At 46.9% G+C, this 21,877-nt stretch overlaps 1 protein-coding gene across 1 annotated transcript in view; it reads right to left on the reverse strand.

The window, feature by feature from the left end:
• Positions 1-21,877, reverse strand: part of LOC311355416 (partitioning defective 3 homolog) — a gene marked incomplete at its 3' end in the record, with an annotated part of 445,195 nt that overhangs the window by 244,476 nt on the left and 178,842 nt on the right. Inside the window, exons 11-14 of the mRNA XM_084475186.1 lie at positions 17,884-18,023; positions 17,249-17,377; positions 4,138-4,326; positions 2,885-3,055 (exon numbers count right to left, since the gene is read on the reverse strand). Of these exons, the coding sequence (XP_084331312.1) occupies positions 2,885-3,055; positions 4,138-4,326; positions 17,249-17,377; positions 17,884-18,023 (629 nt within the window). The remainder of the gene's footprint in view (positions 1-2,884; positions 3,056-4,137; positions 4,327-17,248; positions 17,378-17,883; positions 18,024-21,877) is intronic.

A 21,877-nucleotide genomic window follows, 5' to 3' on the forward strand; every position in this document is an offset into this window, starting at 1 on the left:
TTCATCTGCGGACTGTCACATGGACGTATATCTGTCATACTGACTGCTGGGGCTCCTCCCTCGCTCTCACTGTGCGGAGTTAGTCGCCACACAGTATCCATCGGTTCTGGCCAGCCTGCTAGACATGGATTAAGTGGACTAGGAGAGGGGACCGGTGAGCTGATAGCACCGGCGTGAACCCGGGTTTGTACCCACCCCCTGGAGGGACAGGAATCCTCCAGCCAAGTCTCTCTCTCGCTCTCTCGCTCTCTTTCTCTCTCTCATGCTTCCTCTCTCTCTCTCTCTCTCTCTCTCTCTCTCTCTCTCTCTCTCTAACGCTTCCTCTCTCTCTCATGGGAGATGGGCGACGAAGAAGGCTGTGAGGAGAAAATGGGAGGAATAGGGAGGGAGGTGGGGTGTAGGAGGAAGAGAGTGGATTATTTCAGGGGATTATGCTCCCAGAGAGGAGGAGAAGATGGGTAGGTTGTGCACTTCAAAGTGAAGAGAGAGAGAGAGAGAGAGAGAGAGAGAGAGAGAGAGAGAGAGAGAGAGAGAGAGAGAGAGAGAGAGAGAGAGAGAGAGAGAGAGAGAGAGAGAGAGAGAGGTAAGTGAGAAGTGACCCTGAGGAAACCTGTCAGCTAACAGAATTTAAAATGGACCAATCGGAGCAGAGGGGTGCATTAGGGGATTTTATGTTCTCCACCTGCAAACCCAGTGAGAGAACTAATACTCTACACATTATGTGTAGCACAGAGACACCCCATCCGGGAGGAATCCAACCTTCAACCCCGCAGGTACCAAGGGAACACCATCCGTTTCCATACCATCCTCCACCCACCACTTGTTTTAACAGCATACACCCGCAGGTCCATGATGGACAGGAAGGGAGAGGAAAATATAAGAGAGGAGAGGAGGGAGAGGAAGGGAGAGGGGAAGAGAGGAGAGGAGGGGAGAGGAGAGTAGGGGACAGCAGAGTAGAGCAGAGAAGGGAGGGAATTAGAGGAGAAGAGAGGCGGGTATGGGAGAGGGGAGGGGGGGGTGAGAGGAGAATAGAGGAGAGAGGAGGAGAGATTAGGAGAGAGGATGAGATGACAGGGAGGAGCATGAGAAGAGAGGAGATGAGAGGAAAAGAGGGAGCAGAGGGAGACAGGAGAGGAGAAGATGAGAGGACATAAAATGTACCCGAGGCCAGTTGTTAGGATGAGTGTAGGGTGGAGAGCTGGTGTGCATCATCTCTACTGACGAGGGGGCTGCAGCTGGAAGGTGAAGGGCAGAGTCTCAGCAAGCCCCCTACCCCACTGACACACAGCCACAGGACACAGCCGCCAATTACAGTCACCACCAAACGCTAATCCAACCTGATCTACAACCTCTGGCTGCCGGCTGTGTGCACATGCACGTGTGTGTGTGTGTGTGTGTGTGTGTGTGTGTGTGTGTGTGTGTGTGTGTGTGTGTGTGTGTGTGTGTGTGTGTGTGTGTGCGCATGCATCCGTGCATGTTTGAGTGGAGTATGTCTGTAAGCATATATATGTGTATGTGTGTGTGTGTAACTATGAATGCGAGACAGAGCCAGTATGTTTGTGCAAATTTGTGTGTGTGTGTGTGTGTGTGTGTGTGTGTGTGTGTGTGTGTGTGTGTGTGTGTGTGTGTGTGTGTGTGTGTGTGTGCAACCGTGTTTGCTGTGATTGGATGTGAGATACACGATTCACACATTTCACACATTCAAACACGTGACTTTCTGCAATCACAACCTTCCTGTTTGTTTCAATTTCAACAGACTCTCAATTTCAACAGACCCTCTACTGCAGTGTGTGGAGCAAAAAATCATAATATGAACAAACACCACCACTTAAAAGAGTGGAATTTGAAGATTTGAAAGAGCAGCAAATTTAAATGGGTGCGTACGTATTGGGCTATTCATTTATGTTAAAATATCCGCCCATATCTTTACTCTCCAACGGGCCACTGCCTTGCATTCAAAGGTCTTGGCTAACAAGCCCACATCAGGCTGCATGCATCTTCTTTTATCTGCCTTCATCTTACCTCCTTATTTCTCCAGGCCTGTCAATCAAAAGTCAATGGAGTGTCTCTTAGATATCGTTTCAGGGCCTTCGGTGGGGTCGGCACACACACACACACACACACACACACACACACACAAATTGTCACAGGAGTATAAGCCCACATAAACACAGATGCAAAAGAACAAACACACACATACACACACTATACTACACACACACACACACTGCACACACACACACCATACCGCAAACACACACACACACACACCTAGCACAGATTGCCAGACGGCAGGTGTTATCACCTGAATCTCACATAGGAAATGGTGTGGTTGAAGATTAGCATGGCAGTGGCCTCATCCTAAAGGTTCACACTCCCCCTGCCGTCTCAATGCTCCTAAACATCTGAGGGTTGACAGATTACCCCCGCTGGCAAGGCCACTCCAATAGAAAATCTCCAGCAATAGAAAAACTCTTCTTACCTCTCTCTTCTCTCCCTCTCATCAAGCTTGTCTGAATGTGAAGATGAATTAACAATCGTGAAATGTAGGGTTGTTTCCCTGTGTGTGTGTGTGTGTGTGTGTGTGTGTGTGTGTGTGTGTGTGTGTGTGTGTGTGTGTGTGGCCACCGTTGCATTATGATGATGTGGACAAGTGTTATGTACAGTACGTGTGTCTGTTTGACCGAGTGAGTGAGTGAGTGAGTGAGTGCGTGAGTGAGTGAGTGAGTGAGTGAGTGAGTGAGTGAGTGAGTGCGTGTGTGTGTGCGTCCACCAGTGACAGCACAGAGGGGCATCAGTCAGACCTGACTGGAATAACAATGAGAACATTTTCATGGCAGCGGATATAGACCACGGTTCACCCCCAACCACAGCATTAGTTTACCTCGTTGTTCTGGGCCACCCGTCGCGCCACGATGAGCTGGATCATGCCCCTCTTGTTGCCTTCCACGGACATGGAGGTGCGGAGGTTCTCCATGGCCTCCTGGTTGGTCATGTCCAGCAGAGACTCGCTGTTGACGGCGATCAGCTGGTCGTTGACACGCAGGCGTCCGTCCTGCAGGGCCCCGAGGGAGGCGTCAGACAGACAGTTAGAGTTACCATGCCGCTTCGGTCCGATTCAGGACAAATCCTGTCGTCTGTGTTACCGACGACGGCTTTCTTTTGAGGAGGCTCGCACGAAAACTACAAATGTTCCCCTCAAAAATGAGAGCAAATTGGTTTCATAGGTGAAATGGCCGTGTGCAGAATAACATGTTGTTCTTGTGCACTAAACATTAACGGCAGCGGGGAGTTGAGATGTTGAAAGTCTTCAAGGGGTTCAAGGTTTTTTTACATAATGTGCGCAAATGTCCAGTTGTGAAAATGGTTTTGAAATGTGTTTAAATGTACTCTTCTTCTTCCCCATTGCCCTCCGCAGCATACTGTATCCCGGCGTTGTACTTGTTAACGACGCACTGGATGAAGTGATACTTCACCCCACACCTTACCCTCATTCATTGCATTCAGGAACAATTTAACAAGGAAATGGCTTCTAACGATCCCAGAGAGGGGAGGAGGGGATTTTAAATTGCATAATAATATACAGCATACTGATGGGGTCCTTAATAAAAAAATACTGAAAAGAAAAGCCCACAAAAGTCAGCTGAACATTTTCCCTGGCAGCAACACCATATCAAAAATTGATTGTCAATAATAAAATGTAAAGCAGCAATGTAAAATATAAAGGCCATGCTTCACATCGTTCAGGACTTTAGGGTCACTGTAAAACCTTACAGTGAGGGAACATTGATGAACGATGAGTTAACATTAGTTAATGCAGAAGTAAGCATTAACCAACAACAGTTAAATAATGGTCTAGCAATCCTTTACAAATAGTCTCCATGTTAACTAATAGTGTTCATGTTTAGTAATGGTGATCATGTTAGCTAAGGCAATGCTGTTCACGTTCACTAAAGCATTAATGTATACATTATTTAATAGAGTTGGGGTTAACCCTAACCCATACCCACTAACCATATCCCCTATGCTGATGCTATATCATAATACTAATAACAGTGTTAACTAATATTAATTTGTGGCTAACGGATGTAGTACCCTGAGTGTAAAGTGTCACCGGTGGACTCAAGGGTCACTTGCCTTGCAGGCCGCGCCACCGTTCATGATGGACTTGACGAAGATGCCCAGGTCGTCGTGGCTCTCCTTGGAGCGGTTGCCCTTGACGCTGACCCCCAGGCCGGCTGAGCCTGACTCACTCAGAGGGATCTCAAAGGTCATGAACTCCCGCGTGCCGTCGGGCGTCAGCATCAGGTCCTCGTCGTCCGGCTGCTGGCGGTCAAAGAGGAGGACGAGGAAGGGGAAGATAACAAGCGACCAGTTAGCTCCGTTGTATTTGTGTTGAGTTTATAGTTTATGTTAACCCACACTCCCCCAATGCCAAAGTCACAAAATCATTGCTGCTTTGACGTCTAATCCTGAAATGTATAACTACATCGACAACGCCATGGCCCAACATAAAGGGATACCATTTACCGCCTGCCCGCTGTGCGTGTGTTTAGCGACATCAAGTTTACCGGGAAACGCTAGACACGGCTGTGTAGTGCGCCGATAGGGGCTAACCTAGAAGTCAATACCGCCCGCTAAACAACAACACGGCGCCCAATCAGTGGGAAAGGAATGAAAGGGGACCCCAGAGAGGCAGGCAGGCAGGCCTCAGGTAGAGCACGTGGAGGAAGGGGGGTGGAGAATGTGATGGAGAACAGCTCTGGCGTGTGTTTCACCACTGTCGTTTTCAATTGACCATAGCGTCGGCGTGCGCTGCTGGGTTTTCTTCCTGTGGCCTGGCGCCCAGCGGGAGCAGGCCCGGTGGCTGGGAGAAGGCTGTCGCTATGTGGATCAGCCTGGATGTGGAGGGCGGAGTGAAAGGGGGCTCCTCGGGGAACAGCAGATAGCAATTTGACGCTGAAACAACCCTGCCTCCCTTATGTGTTGAGGCATTGCTACTTTGAAGGATAATTTGTGACTCCTGGGTTGATCAGCGGCACCAGACGTTGCCCCTGCTCCGCCCCTCTGCTTCTTCTCAGCAGCACAGCCTTGTGTTTGAAATACAAGGCGCCTTTTGTTGTGAGTGCCTGTTGTTGTTGGTGGTGGTGGTGGTGCTACCGGTGTTGTGAAGCATTGCACACACATATGCAAACATTCACTCACACACACACACACACACACACACGCACACACACACACACACACACACACACACACACAGGGCTCTGTGGCAGGTGAGATGTGACGGTTTATTGTCCTTTGTGCGTAAATCAGTCCATCATCAAAAACCTTCCCCGTCCCAAAGAAAAGAAAACACTTCATACATTCAGCCAGTGGCCTACAAACCATGTCTTTGAAGTAAATAAATAAAATAACCCAAAGCAGCAGGGATCAGGGCTGGACTCGTCTGACTTTCAAACCTTTATGAAACCAAAGACAGCAAACAGAGAGTGTGTGAGAACGCACTAACAGCGCGGGGATAACACCAACAACATCAAAGCACTGGCAGCGTAGCTCGTGCTTTTCTTTACTTGTCTTTTCTTTAATGGTGTGGCCTGATAAATGGGAACGGGTCTGGTAGAGATTTGAGAAAAAACATTAGAAAAAATTATTTCCATTCACTGCTCTCAAAACCTTTTGAACAGCAGCCAATAGCCAAGCCACCCCCCCCCCCCCCTCCAAACTAGAAATAAATAAAGGAAGTGAGAAAGAAAGAAAGTATGTATGAATATGTATGTATGTATGAAAAGAAAGAATGTAAGAAGTTTATCCACAGTTGTTCTTTAAAATAATAAATGAGGCTTTATTTAAGGCACTGAGAGGCTGAACCACAATGGCTCCTGCCACGGTAATGTTCAGAAAGCTGGGTCCAGTGAGCCTTCTAAAGCACGGCAGAACGGGAGTGGTGGATGGAGAGCCGCGTGGGGGAGCCTATGATTGGTCAGCCGGAGATTGCTGAGGCTGTGTGCGTAGCTATCGCCATGGCAGTGAAGTTCACGTGAACAATAGCAGGCCAGTGTGAGCAATCAACTCAGAGACCCCTGCTGGAAAATATACCTTTATCTTAACACACTTACGTCACCACGTGCGAGCGAGATGTAATTACGCACACCGCGGACCGAGTGTGCAAACACGCATGCCGTCCTCAAAGTCTTATGAGCGTGAGCATACGTGCAGTGTGCATTCACACATACATTCCCTGTGTGGATAGGGACACACGCACACACACCGCCGCAACAGCCTAGTGCAGATACAAACGCATGCACACAGAGAAGCACACACACCTTCTCCTCAGACTCTGTGTGACAAATACACACACGTGTGTGTGCGTGCACAAAGGGGGCCCCCGCGCGTCTAGACGGATGGCGGCCAGGTGTGTGCCCTTCACAGCTGCCTGAATAAAAGGGGTGCGAGATGGAATAGAAAGCTAGAGATAGAGCCTGTGTGGCTTTCGATGTTTTCTCATTCTCCTGCTCAGCTCAGCAGTTATTAGGATTCAGCCGTGCGTTCAGGTAGAGGCACTTTTCAACACCTTTAGACCCAGACCCCGTTACTTCCCCTGCTGAGTAGCTCCCTCCGTCTCTCGCTCTCGCTCTCTTGCTCTCTCTCTCTCTCTCAATTGCGGTCTTGATTTTGGTTGTTTGTTTTTTATTTATTTTACGTCTCCCCTCTCACTTTTCCTCTCCTTTCTTAATGGCAGCACAGCTGTCCCCGTAACCCACCCTTCTCGCGGAGCACAAGCAGACGCGCACACACACACACACACACACACACACACACACACACACACACACACACACACACACACACACACACACACACACACACTGTGGAATGCCCGCATGACCGGGTCCTTTTAGCGTGTACAGGCCATTGGAATTCATCTAATCATGGTGCATGTCAAACCTTTGGGCCCCCACAGCAGAAATCACCCACTCTGATCTGGGCGGACTGCAGAGTGCTCAGCCAGGTGAGGGAGGCGGCCAGGCAAAACAAGTGATTGTAAAACAAGCACCGACAGCCCGTGCTAAAACATAGTATAACCGGCGTTGTCTCCAGTTTCAGTGGCCAAATGTCCTGATGTGTTTCAGCGTCGTTTAGTCAGGATCACAGGACGGGAGGGTTAGCGTCGGCCGTTCATTCGTTTCCACCCGCTGGGTCAAGCTAGCGCACTGGCTTCACCGTTGCCATCGTTGCCCAGGGCAACAGTGCAACAAACATATATAATCGATGATACATTTTTGGATGAGTGCACACAGGCTGCATGCGTCATGGCCACGGATCAGTTTGCATCTTTAATCAAGACTTTTTATTAATAAAAAGGCCATGAGTTACGTCTCCCAGTCGGCTCTCAGCCAAGCGGTTGAAGACAGTAATAAATTGAATGCAGACTGGCTGTCCACAATTTTGTAAATGTTGTGTTTGTCTGTGTGCACGTGGCCGAGTGTGTGTGTGTGTGTGTGTGTGTGTGTGTGTGTGTGTGTGTGTGTGTGTGTGTGTGTGTGTGTGTGTGTGTGTGTGTGTGTGTGTGTGCACATGTGTATCCGTGTTTGTGTGTTTGAGAATGTGTGTACATTTATCATAGTGTGCATGGCCACAATTACATGTGCAGATATATTATAAAGTATGTGGAAAAAGGTAGGTTGCTTTGGCTGTGTTTGCACGCAGCAGTCTGTGTGTGTGTGTGTGTGTGTGTGTGTGTGTGTGTGTGTGTGTGTGTGTATGCACGCTGTGCTCTTCCCCAAAATGATGACAGAATAACCACCCACTCAGAGCTGGGTTCCGGGAACGGCTGGGGCCGAGGCAGGCGGAGAGCAGTGTAACATTTTCATCAGACAGGAACCAGCGGCTGGCGGCCAAGAATGAGTTTGTCAGCCCGCTTGACAGGCCTCTGCACCAATTCCTGCTCTGCCAGCCCTGGTATATACGACTCCTTCTCCATGGCGGACAATATAAATAAATAAAAGAGAGAGAGAACAAGAGCAAAAGAGAGGTCTCTATTGTGCAGTGCTTTACAGTATGACCCCGGGCGAGTGAGTGTTTCTCAAGACCTGCCTTCAAAAACGAGGTAACAGCAGCTCTCTTTCCTGGAGCCGTATGGTCTTAACGAAGGTTGAATGGAAGTAATGGGCTTACAACTGCCTTTTGAACCCTCTGGAACTCCATCTAGGGACTGTGTGGGCTCGAGTGGTGTTGAAAATAAATATAAAAATAAGAGGAACGCACCAACTTTGTGAGTGAACAAGGTTAAGGAGAGCACACACATTGACATCTGTGATTAATTTGGAGATGGGGGCTGCCGTTCCACCTCCGTTTCGCCTCAAAGACCCCCCCCACCATCACCCCATGGTTTCTAATCACTATGGCTCGTGTGTCACCTGCTCTCGGTGGGTCATGCCTAGTCAAGTCTCAGTCGGCCCATCACACAGATGGCCGGTCCCTTTCTTTAACTATCTCTCTCTCGCTCGCTCTCGATCTCGCCGTCTCTCTCTCGTGCCGTCTTAACCAATGCAGTCACAGTCCATTATGGGAGCGGTTTCCTTTTTTTTTATTAATTAACATTGTGGCGGCCTGGCTCCCATTCATTACGGCCTTTTGTGTCTGGGTGGTCGGGTGGGGAGGGTGGTGGGGGGGGGGGGGGGGGGGGGGGGGGGGGGGGGGGGGCATAGGGAAAGATAGACCCGGGAGAGAGGCGACAAAGGACAAGGGATGAGCAGAGGAGAGGTGTACAGCACAGAGATCCAGACTCAATGGGACCTCGGTTTTTTTTTTTTTCCGGTTTTATTTCTAGCCCGCTTAACACTGTTCACCTTGCTAACGAGGGAGGTTGTGTGTGTGTGTGTGTGTGTGTGTGTGTGTGTGTGTGTGTGTGTGTGTGTGTGTTCTCTCAGGAAGAAAATGGAGACAGAGCAGGAGGTAGGACAAAAAAAAAGGAAAGTGGAGAGGCAGAATAGAGAAAAGGCCCAAGATAGAAACGAGCGAGGGCAGACGAGGGAGCACGGGAGGGAGAATGAATCACAATTACATTCATTCAGACGCACCCCGGAGTTCTGCGCACATCACCGCCTAAAACAATTAACAGGCCTGGAAACTTATTTTCATACTCGTCGCAATTTGGGGCTCCATAAAGGTCAGTGGAAATGAATTCAAAAAAAGGACTCAAAGAAACCAGCCAAGGGTGTAATTGCAAAAGTACGGCAGGCATTATAACTAATTTCGACGCAAATTTCTTTTGGATGAATTTCTGCTTATCATGACTCACGACTGAAGTGAATTATAAACACTTAAAATAGAAACTAAACATTGTTAATTTGATCATGGATCAAGCGTGTCCTCCATCATTTGTTTAGTCTGGTACTCAGATCAGATATTCGTGAGATGAATGTTATTCATTAGATATTCGTTAGATAAACAAACAATTTTCTCTCTGGAATACTGTAATACTGGGAACGGCAGTGAAGTACAGTAGTGTTTTATGCATGTAGACATAAAGGTTCTCTGAAAGTAAGGTCTGTTTGTCTATTCAAGTCACTGTACGATGGCTGTGGGTGTGAGAACATTCCGGAATAAGGGCCAGGGGATTTCTGCACAATCCACCATCTGTGAGAAGGAACGTACCATGGTATTTAGAGAGCCCGTATGAGACTGTGCCTACAACTACAACATGACGGGCAACTTTTGAGCAAGGGTGGGTGGGGGGTTGCCAAAGCAAAAGAAGCAGCCAAAAAAAAGCCAAGAAAAACTGGTGGCGCATATGCACTGTTCACAAAGCAGATGCCACCCATTTCAAACTAATGGTGGATAAAAACTGCTTGGATATGTCCAACTGCACACTTCAATGCTATTATGTGTTTGGAGACAGACGCTGCAGCCCCCACGGGAGAGCAAGCGTGACGCCGTAAGTGGGCTTTAACTACCTTGTTTATCAGCGTAGCACAATGCCGCGCCGCGGACACACGTTTTGGGTGTTTTTGTTTTTTTTGCAGTTTTCACCACAACCCGAACAGCAAGTGTAATTACGGCAACAGCTGCTCAAAAAAAGGAGAGCGAGAGAGAGAGATAGAGAGAGAGAGAGAGAGCGAGAGAGAGAGAGAGAGAGAGTGAAGGGGAGAGAAAAAAAACGTGCTAAACGAAAACAGGTGGCGTCTGTGTGACACGCTCGGAAAGCGCTAAGCGGCCGGGCGCATTGTCTTCCTGCATCGCCTCTAATTATGAAAGAGCGTGTTACTGAACTCGGTCTTGCACTTTGATCGTAAACCCGCTTTAGAGTCCAATTAACAGTGTGGAGGAGACACATCAGCGAGAGGGAGAACTAAAAAGTGAAAAGGGAAAGGTGAAAAGTGTGTGTGTGTTTTTTGGGGGGTGGGGGGGGTGATTTTATTCTCCACACTTCCAAGATTAGAGTGAGCAAGGAGAAGCACACAGCTATAAAGCTTTTAGGAGCCACCTTGACTGAAGCGTTCCCGGTATAAAGAAAGGCTTTTTGGCAGAAGGGAGCGGTTATTGGCCGGTAAAATGCTGGATCTCTCATCCCTCTTCCTCCCCTTGCACTGTTATTTTCAAAGCCCTTCCCTTTTGGTGTAAAAACGGGGGGTGATCTCAATGCCACTCCGAGCCCCAACTGTGCCTCTCTTTTTGCAGAGGACACCTTGAACTCTGGCTGTTCTGAAGGACACCCCAAAAGTCACACACTTGCACACCTTGCCAGGGATCGTTTTTCTTAGGTTTAAACTGAAACTATTTATTTTACTTATTTCAGAAAACATCTCAGTTATTTCATTCCATTTTTAATACCCAAGATAATTCTAAGTAGCAAAGGGGGTAACACTGGCACACCTCCAATTATCACCTCCAGCCCATTCAACAGATCTCACATGAATCTCATCTCTCCTTTCTTTCAGTTGCTTACTGGAATTGACGTTGGGTTGACGTGGGTGTGTAAAAAACAACACATTGCAATAAAAGTTCACTATTTCAGATAAGAATTCTATCTTCAGCGCATTGTTAGCAAAATGCAAGAGAGCCATTACCTCATGTGAATGGTGGGGCAAGAAAAAAGACATTGGTCTAAAAGGTACTTAATTATATTAACAGCAGAGATGTCATTTTCTCTGGCATGGCTGAAGATATAGTGGAAACGGGAGATAGTTCATCCCAGTCACACCTTTTCACACAGAAATTCTGTAATTCTGAAATTCAACACAATTTTAGTGTTTAAATTTGAAAAATTTGAAGTTTAAATAAATGTCATAATTGTAAGTTGGCTTGAAAACAAAATGGCCATCAAGACGGCCAACAGTTATTTGCACCTGTACCTTTTTGTTTGATATTGATCATTATACCTTAAAATGCAATTGTATACTGTAAGAATAGTGCTTTATACCATTGCACATGGTATAAAGTGAAAAGTCTAGCCAAATCGTTTGCTGCAGCAATCATGTAGGTTACCTTCTTTTTTGGGTTGATTCAATGCCAATGCATGTTACTCTTTTTGTTTTGGAGTGTAACCTTGTTATCAGAGTTTCCCGTTTGAGTTTGACGTTGCAGCGAGGTGACTGAGGTATGACGCCATTATAGGAGTCTCTCGTTGATATCAGTTGCCTCCAAACAAGTTTGTGTGTGTGTGTGTGTGTGTGTGTGTGTGTGTGTGTGTGTGTGTGTGTGTGTGTGTGTGTGTGTGTGTGTGTGTGTGGGGAGGATGTGTTTGGCTTTGTATGTCATTTGCCATGTAACAAGTCATTTCTCCCTCTACCGACCCGGTAAATAGATCTCTGGAGCCAAAGGGATCAATGCAGCTTGGTGCTACGGTGGAAAAAAAAACCTCAAATCCCAGGGGACTCACGGATGGTAGCGCTGCCGTAACCGCGAGCAACGCAACAAAAGACAACATTGTGAGACAGAGGGGAGGGAGTGTCTGACAAACTTAAGAGATACCATCTGCACTAAATAATTGTGAGTTTTCTCTTTGCTGAGCAGGAGCTCGGCTGCTTTCACCCAAGTTCAGCAACAAAGCACAGAGCAGGAAAAAAACAACAATGCAGCTCTTGTTTGGATATCTGAACCTCTTCTTGGAAACTGTTTTTCATTCCAGTTATTTTTTTCAATCATCATTTAAGAGGAATTATATGAATAGGTTCGTCACAGCTGCAAACTCGTTCAAATAGGGAGATTCTGATTGCTGCTATTATAGTTCAACGACGGGCCACCGTATTGCTGTTGGGGAGAAGGGGGAAGAAAAAAAATAATGAAAAGGGTCCAGGCCGGGCTACATTTCAGGGAGGCAGGTCTGGCTCGGGCTGGCGCTTGGCTGGTGCTTGCGAAATGGGCCATTAGTTTGCTGTAATCGTCAGCCATGTTGTCACGCATTCGTCCTGCCCGCCTCCCGCTCTCGTTCGCCCCAGCCATAAATTTGGTTGTCACATCAATCAAGGGGCCCGAATTAATTGCGCAATTAAGATTCTCATTGCTTGGCAGATATGGCTACTAATGGATCGGCGACAAGTGTGATATGATCATAAAGAGGGGTTTTAACGCACTGTTTAATTGCTCCTCTGCGGTTCACGGGGCTCGGGCCGTGGCTCTGCACAGCCATTTGTTCCTCTTTAGTTTGTATTAAGCCGCACCAAAAATAATAAAAGAAAGTACATAAAAACAGCTCATTGAAACGATCCCTCATCAGACGGCAGGGCCGTAATTGGGATGATGAAATGAGAAAATGAGGGCTCTTCGGCTAATCAGGTACACATTGTGTGAGATTTACACAGGATGAGTGGTATAACAAAGAAGGTGGCCCTCAGACATCTGAATGTGTGTGCGTGTGCGTGTGTGTGTGTGTGTGTGTGTGTGTGTGTGTGTGTGTGTGTGTGTGTGTGTGTGTGTGTGTGTCTGTCTGTCTGTTTCTGTGAGTGTGTGTGTGCGTGTGTGTGTATGCATGCATGCACATGTGTGGTAGTTGTCACAAATAGCAGCATTGTTGCAGCACCTCTGACACACCTGGACATGAGTATTCATCAGAAGTTGCCTCAACCAACCCTTGGTATTATTATTCATCCTTATTAATATTAAACAGGGGATATTTCACTCTATGACGCCACGATCACAGTGAGCAACACTCTGCACACCTTGCGGCCTCACAGTGCAGCCTGGGAGCTGTGATCCCTGTATGGGTGTGAGCAACTCGGAACAAGACATGCTAGGAAGATAAAATAATTCAGTGAAATAAATCATCACTGCTGGCTGTATCCCTGTGCACGGAGAGTGGGTGCCGATTTGAGGATGTGGCAGAGAGGTTCATGGCAGAGAGGTTCGTGGCAGTATGGCAGAGATCTACAGCTGAGTTCATGTTCATGTTTGTTGTTCCAGAGAAAGAGGCGTAGAAGTGCAAACCAACCAGCTAAAGGATACGGGTACACATCATGTACCCATTTATTAGCCGATAACCACTGCCCGGGCCACCCTTGCTGTTAGTAATGATAAGTTGCCACAGATTTGTATCACAATAGAAAATGTGTTCTTGTTACTGTCTTCTCTTGGTTTTGTTGTACATCTAATGTTGTATTTTCTCTATGTCTGATATTCTCTCTCTGTTCTCTCTACCCACTCCTTATTAATGCCCTCATTCTGCCATTCGTCAAACCCTGTCATGATTTAAACCGAGAGATGAGACCCCATACACAATCAACATTACGCTCAAGCTTCCCTTCCTCCACAACTGTCTTCACTGGCCTTGTTAATCTCATCTGTTCAACGTCGGGGGCCAATTGAGGAATGTGAGGAGTGTCTGCATGTTCACCTCCAGTCCTGTGGGGGACACTGTTTCTCCTGTAAATATACTCTCTCTCTCGCTCTCTCTCTCCCGCTCCATCTCTCTCTCTCTAATTGGCTCCAACCTGTCAACCAAGGGGAGTTAAAAAAGGAAACATGTCGATAACCTCAAACCTTGGATCAGAAGCAGATACAAACAGGAGATATGGAGGCCTAGAAAGATGGGAACAATATAAATAGACATGCCAAGAAAGATGATGTAAAAGGGAGGTTATTGTATTGACACAGCCTAGGGTAGTGACTACTGCAATGCCCTGCCTTGCATCAATGTCATAGAACAGTGTAAAATAGGATGTCTGTATTGCTGCAGGTATCAATAAAGTAAAATAATCAATTAAAGAGTGAATAGATAATTTAATGAATGGATGGATGGAAGAACCAAGGACCATTAAAGAGTGATCATTCCAGTCATATACCAACCACAGGACTAAATATTTATATATATATATATATATATACATAAAACTACAAAGTGAGGGAAGCTTTTCAGAGCTGACATAAGCCATCAGCAGAAAAAATGTCACTCAGACAAAGAATCTCTGTCCGTCTGTCTGTCTCGGAGACTGACGTGTGCACCAGATGAAGGCCAGTGACATGTGCTCCACCTCGTGGCAGGTGACACTGATGGAATAGGGTGACTGGCGCACATGGAAACGTGGTCAAATGCACAAACAAGTGCATACAGTCAGGTGTGTATGTGCGTCTCTCTAAACATCTTTCCTTCTCTCTAATACTTATCATTGTATCATTGTGACGGTAGCGAGATCTATCTGTTCCATGCTATTAAAATCTCTCTATCCATGGGTGGTAGGTGCATGTGGCAGGTGTCTGCACCAAGCCAAGGGAGAAAGGCATCAACAGAATAAGAATTATCACAAGAGATAGAGAGGGGGAGGAAAGCAATGAAGCATGAACCAGCAGTCTTCACCACACGCATCCATTTGAAGTTACTTAAGGGGAGAGAGAGAGAGAGTGATAGAGAGACAGAGAGGCAGAGAGGGAGAGAGATAGAGGAAGAGAGACCATTAGGACAGTGGTGCAGCGATGAGCATCTCTAATCGTGTCATGCCCGCGGAGCTGCGGGAGCTAGCACGGCAAACTCTCCCACCCAGCCTCCCCCACAGAGTCGAGTGGAGTGCGGTGCGGTAGTGACACGCAATTTTCACACACCACGCTCATCTCTGTCCGCAAAGCGCCATCAACCACGCCATCGCTCATCGCACCGCTGGAAAGACGCTATGAACACGTGGCCGTAGACTGGAGCATGACATTTGGTCACAAAGCCTGCACATCCAACCAGCTAGTGATTGGGTACCGCTGCCGCCGTGTCTCTCCCTGCCCTGCCAAAGTGCCCTTGAGCAAGCTTTTATTAATTTGGTCCTATTTGGTAAAATTAAAAGCTTTGGATGCACGGGACATGGAGTGAATCAGAGTGAAACACATGGAGAAAAAGCCAGCAATGCTATTGACAGAGATACACGACCTGAATAACATTTACTCCCACAATTCCACTACACCACGACACACAACACAAGGGGGAGGGTGGGTCCTCACACCATTATTCCCCAAGCTTGCGTGGCTACTGGGCCAGGGTTAAGAGGCCAGGTGCCCGGTCACAACTCACACACTGGTGAAGGGGGGGGGGGGGTTGTTGGCTGTTGGCATGCGAGCGCCTTGGCCTGCCAAAGTGTTGCGATGTCCAGCGCCCGCTGTCAGAGCCGCGAAACGTAGGGTAGGCGAGGAGGCCGGGGGGGGAAGGTGTGTGTGTGTGTGTGTGTGTGTGTGTGTGTGTGTGTGTGTGTGTGTGTGTGTGTGTGTGTGTGTGTGTGTGTGTGTGTGTGTGTGTGGAGGGCACTCGCCCCCAACCATCTGTCGCCAGACAGCCAATGTCACCCCTCATGCACAACTGTGTCAGAGAGTGAGCCTGTGCACGTTCATAGCGGTGGATTTTGGGTAAATTATATGTACTTTGTTTCTTTCAGTACGTGTGTGTATGTGTGTGTGTTTTTTAAGTCACTTGCTTATCAGTGAGACGTCTATCTACTGCAGTGTGAATGCGTGCGATTGTAGGTGTGTGCATGCATGTGTGGAGGACAGTGTGTGCTTGTGCGTGCGTGTGTGTGTGTGTGTGTGTGTGTGTGTGTGTGTGTGTGTGTGTGTGTGTGTGTGTGTGTGTGTGTGTGTGCGTGTGCGCGTGTGCGCGCATGTCCTTCCGACGGCGCCGCACTTGGTGTTACGACGGTTGTACGTGTCGTACCGGCACCACTGGTCCTCTGAGGTGGATCTGCTCCGCCCGAGTCCAGCGGTGGCCCGGGTCAGACAGGGATAATGGTGTTTGTTCCCATGAAACAGCCGGCCCAGCTGTTCCCCTTACTATCATCTGAGCTATCTCTACACACACACACACGCACACACACACACGCACACGCACACGCACACACACACGCACACACATAACCTTGCTCCCAGGTCCAGCCGTGATATTAACTAGGCTGAGCTCCTCTCGAGCCCTTCCTCAAACAGTAATAAGGCGGGGGTTGTGGCACAGCGGACAGGGCAGTCTATGGCTTGTGGTGTGCGTGTGTGCGAGCGGAGCGAAAGAGAAACAGGGCAGACACCCAAGGCATGCTGACCGGGCCAGCTGCATGTCAATGTGACTGCAGCGGGGTGCTGCCTCACCCTTCCACCGTCCATACATAATCACACAGAACAAAAGAGAAGGAAAGTGTATGGTGTACAATGCAAAGTTCATACAAAGTTACTTGTTTTTTCATATATCCACACATGGCTTATTGGCGACTACTGACTACAGTTGCTTGGCTGTGGCTTGAAGGCTTTGGCAGAGAGAAGCCACACGTGTGTGTGTGTGTGTGTGTGTGTGTGTGTGTGTGTGTGTGTGTGTGTGTGTGTGTGTGTGTGTGTGTGTGTGTGTGTGTGTGTGTTTAACTGTAATAGTGTGTGTTTGTCTGCACTGTTGATGTGTGTCTGCATTTGTGTGTGCATCTGTCTGCATGTGTGTGTGTGTGTGTGTGTGTGTGTGTGTGTGTGTGTGTGTGTGTGTGTGTGTGTGTGTGTGCGTGGACATCTGCATCTGTATGTGCGTGTGAGTTTGTGTGTGTGTGTGTGTGTGTGTGTGTGTGTGTGTGTGTGTGTGTGTGTGTGTGTGTGTGTGTGTGTGTGTGTGTGTGTGTGTGTGTGTGTGGACATCTGCATCTGTATGTGCGTGTGAGTTTGTGTGAGTGTGTGTGTGTGTGTGTGTGTGTGTGTGTGTGTGTGTGTGTGTGTGTGTGTGTGTGTGTGTGTGTGGAGGGATCAGGGGTGTTTGGTAGTAGCAGAAGGGAAGACAGAATGAGGTGGGGGGGGTGGGGTGTCACACACTGACCACTTCTCTGGGCAGCAGGGGGTCTTCTTGGCGGAGCACCAGCAGGCCCACTGTCCCCTCCATGGGGGACGCACGGAGCAGGGCCACCACCTCCTCCTGGCTCTTACCGGTGAGATCCACACCGTTCACCTGCACACACACACACACACACACATTAAATATGAATACACAGATGTTAGCAACCCACTCAACACACTGAGAGACACAAACACGCGCTTAATGATCATTTTAAATATTGTTTCAATGAAATGAATCAAATGCGCACGCAATACATAACCTTTACTTATTATTCCCAAAGCTGACAGCAGCTGTCATTAAATATGGCCGTTTCCTCCCAGAGAGCACAGACGCTGATTCATCATGTCGGCCGAGTGCGCTATAATCAAATATTGTTCGTATAACTGCATTTCTTCAGCGATTCATCGCCAGTGTTTAATTGCTGCGCCCAAAGGGAACACACATGACTCAGTCCTTTCAACAAAAAAGCTTTCTCAGATTAAATCTTGAAAGAACGTGGGCCAATTCGATTGTTCGAAGAGCCAGGCCCCTCCAAAATGACACACAGACGTCTATATACGCTTCAAAGCGAGCGAGTTTGTGGCCAACATGTGGTGACGCAATGTCCCGGCGAGTACCTCTAACAGCCTGTCGCCGGCTTTCAGGCGGCCATCCTGGATGGCGGCACCCCTTGGGAGGATGTTTTTGACGTAGATGGGTGCGCTGCCGCCGATGGGGACGTCTCGGGAGGTGATGCTGAAGCCCAGGCCCTCTGGACCTGGGGGGTCAGAGGGGGAAAGAGAGGTCATGTCATGTGATGGTTTGTGGATTTCATGTAAGGATGGTTGTTTTTGCGCCAGAATCGGAAGTCTCATAAATCAGACTTTAGATAACTAATCAAAAGTCTGATGGCAGACGTGTTTCAATCTGGGTGAATGGGTGTTTCTTTTTCGTTCGGTTCTTATTTGTTTCGACCAATCAGGTGGCTGGAAACGGGTTACTGTTAGTACTGTCAAATAAACACTGCACTGTAGAAATAAACAAATTAAAATTCCAGTCCATCCCTTCAGTTATAAGTTACCAGCAAAGACAATGTTCCTTCTCGCCCAGAAGTTCTGCTATAACATAGTAGGTCTGAATGACGGAAGAAAAGGGTGAGGTAAAGAACTTTCTCCAAACGTATCCACTTATCCAAGAACTTTGAGTCAGGACCCATGGCCTTGAGGCTATGGTATGTATTGTCTTGCACAAAAGCACTCCTTAGTTATTAGTAATAAGTAAAGCAAGACAGGAATATACTACACTACACTAGACAGTGTTCTCCACTGTCCAGCAACATCACTAAAAGTCACACTATATCACAATAGTATTAACTAACACAAACTAATTTCAGATAGCTCAATTACATATAGCAGCGATAGTGGTAGAGAGAATTTCTTTCCTTAATGCGATTCCATTAAAATTGCATCATATGACAACCATTATTTTTCACACAACCTAACCAGATGGTTTATACATTTCCAACCACATATTTGCCCTAGGAACTGTTGCACTGTGATGTGAATTAAGAAGAAAATAAGTCTATCCAATCCATTATTAAAATTCCCCTTTCATTATAAATGTCTGCAATATGAGGAAGCAATATGTATGGATGAAATTATAGCTATGCTCCAAACCTCATGCATAAACCTCTTAATAAACAGACGTATTTCCATCCTTGGCAATGCTTGAAGGGTGTGGTTGTCAAATATTTTGGACTTCAAAAAAACGTTGCTGACATATGTCCCTCACTGTATATATAGAATTCCACAAACCAAAATTGAGTGTTTATGATAAGTGCATGCGGACTGCAAAGCCACATGTCACAAGCAATGGTCTGATTAAACATCAGTTATAAGTATAAGGGCCCAGAATAGGCACAAGGGACCAAATGCTTAAAACACAGCAGAATGAAAGAAAACACTTTCCAATTAACCGTCATTATTCTCTGAAAACACTTTCTGAAAAGCATTTCTGAAATACACTCAAATTCCCTTTCATTTCATTGAATGATTCATTGATACAGCGAGCCACTTCCTTCTGTGAAGATATCTGAGCCTCTTTATAGGGTTTTGAATTCCTAAGCATGACTTAAAAAAAACATTACCATGCAAGTGGCAAGCACACTGTTCCATACACCCTAAAAAAGATCTACAAGACCAATTTGTGTATCTATATGGAAAGTGATATAAAGTACCATCACTGAATAGGTAAATGTGTGTCCATCCATGCAGAACCTTGTGATTCTTCTTTGTTAAGTGAAAGCTCAAAGAGGGATTCAAATTGAATAATGGAGAACGTGGAGGGTCTGTGACCTGACCTTTTCCAGCTTCCAGGGCTGCATTTGGCAAATGAAAGCAAGAAAATGGCTCTTCAAATGTCATGGCTACAGGATGAGGCATGCTAAAGCAAAATTGCTAGCGCTAGTCAAGTTATTATTTGAGGGATTAAGACATACTTTTCATAAATAAGCGCAACATCCCGGAAACTGAGGAAAAAGATGAGTCATAAGGAATAGAGTAAGATGTGAATTGTGCAAGACGGTTATGGAATACAGCTGAGCCATTGGCATTTTCGAGCTATGGCGTCCAAGTCGAGGGTTGGCGCTTACGCTGGTGATTAGCATTCATGTCAGAGCAGAAGCTGCTCATTTCACAGGGCTGTCAGCTAGTCTAATGGCTCATCATGACCTAGTTTCTTTTTTCTTTTTTGTCCTGACTGTCTTGACAGTTTGGCTGTCAAAGTATCTGACAGCCCTTACAGACAAGGTGTGGTGTTTACACCCCCTAGAATCACGAAAAGACCAGAAAGGATCAGATAGGGGGGAGAGGAGGAGAGGTGCCTAAATGCTCACATTATGGCTGGTTTCACCTTTGTACAAACCGGCAGAAAGGTGTTTAAAAATAAAATGCTGCTAACAACCTCGGTGACAGGCAAGGGGGAAAAAAAAGTTGAACCGTAAAAAAATGTACTCTTTTAAAGCATTGGCCTGCAGATGCAGTGAGCAGAATGCTTATCACACCCTCAAATAAATACATAATTTAGGGCTGCCCCTTAGTGTGAAGGAAGGGTCGGAATTTGAAGACACAGGGCTATTTGATGTCACCCCTGTGGCACTTAATCACGTGGTCCCCTCCCTCCTCAGTCAGAATGCACCCTGCTGAGCAGAATCAAACCGACTCCCATTAGAAGATCTCTGCCATTAACAGCCTCCAATCGGGTCAATTAGAAGAATGCTCCTCTAATAGGCCTGTGGTAATTAACTGCTGACGTCTTTATTTTGGGGCCATGGACGAGCAGAATGAAAGTAATTGTATCCCTTTGCTGGATTAGTCGGAATCTGGCAACCGATAAGCCAATTAAAACGGCAAACACGCGGACAGGCAGAGGCACATTAGAATGAGATCTAATGGGCTTCATATGTCCGTTCTTTCGACTCCATTATTTGATTAAGGCACTCTTGTTAATTTGCCATGCATGGATCTACTTTGGTTACAGAGAGACACAGACACACTTAGGGCCAAATCAAAATGATTAGAGCAATTGGAGATGTAAAGGTAAACCCCCTGAAGACTAAGAGTCCCAAAGTACATAAGTGGCCCGGAAATTCTATGAAATCATTGTAATTATTGAAATGATTGTAGTTCTCAACTCAGTATGTCTTTTGACTTTGGCAGGTTAAGCCTCAAATTGTTCATGCTTGACCTTTACAAAAAGGTTTCCGTAAAATTTGTAGACTGCTTTTTTCTCCCCTGTACCGGCAATGCTAAATAATGACCCATTATAATCTCGAAAATTCCACTGACACTCAGAGTGGTTTGAGAACTGCATTCAAGCACTCAACACTGACAATAAACAATGTTCCTGGTGAGGGTCTCCGTGTCTCTGTCTCTGTCTCTCTCTCTCTAACACCTTTCTTTTTCTCATCCTTCTACTCCTCTTCTCTACCCTTGGTTTCCCTAACCAGTAACTCAACAAAATGGAAGTGAATGCGGATGGGGGGTGCGGGAGGGTAAGGGCAGGTGGGGGTAAAATTCTCTGCTAAAAGACTTTCACTTAATTGTATAATAGAGCGGTCTCAACTGGTGGCCACCGCTGCATGCCAGACTAGAAGTAGCAGTCTCTCTCTCTCTTTCTCAGATCTGATCGGGCTGCACTGGGGACCTGTGCAGACATATTGCGGTGGCTTGTGACTGCACTGCTGTTGGGAGCTTGTTCAACGTTTGGCCTGCGCCATTGCCCTCACATGCCAAACAACACCCCCGGTCCCAGGACACAGTCATAAAATACCCTCCCCCCGGTGCCAACTTTCCCAAGCACAACATCTGCCCCTGCAACTGGTGACAGCGAGCAGAGAGAGAAGAGAGAGAGAGAGAGAGAGAGAGAGAGAGAGACGACCGCGAGAGAGAGAGAGAGAGAGATGAGAGAGAGACGAGAGAGAGAGAGAGAGAGAGACGAGAGAGAGAGAGAGAGATGGAGACAGACAGTGGCATGCTACAAATGGTAAATATGACCGCATGTATTTGACTTTCTAAAAGTTGTTTACTTTTCCATGCCATGTTGCTATATTTGTGTGTCATTATCATCTGCTTT

This window comes from Micromesistius poutassou, assembly GCF_964030765.1.
Source record: "Micromesistius poutassou genome assembly, chromosome: 11".
In the NCBI taxonomy this organism is placed as follows: Eukaryota; Metazoa; Chordata; class Actinopteri; order Gadiformes; family Gadidae; genus Micromesistius; species Micromesistius poutassou.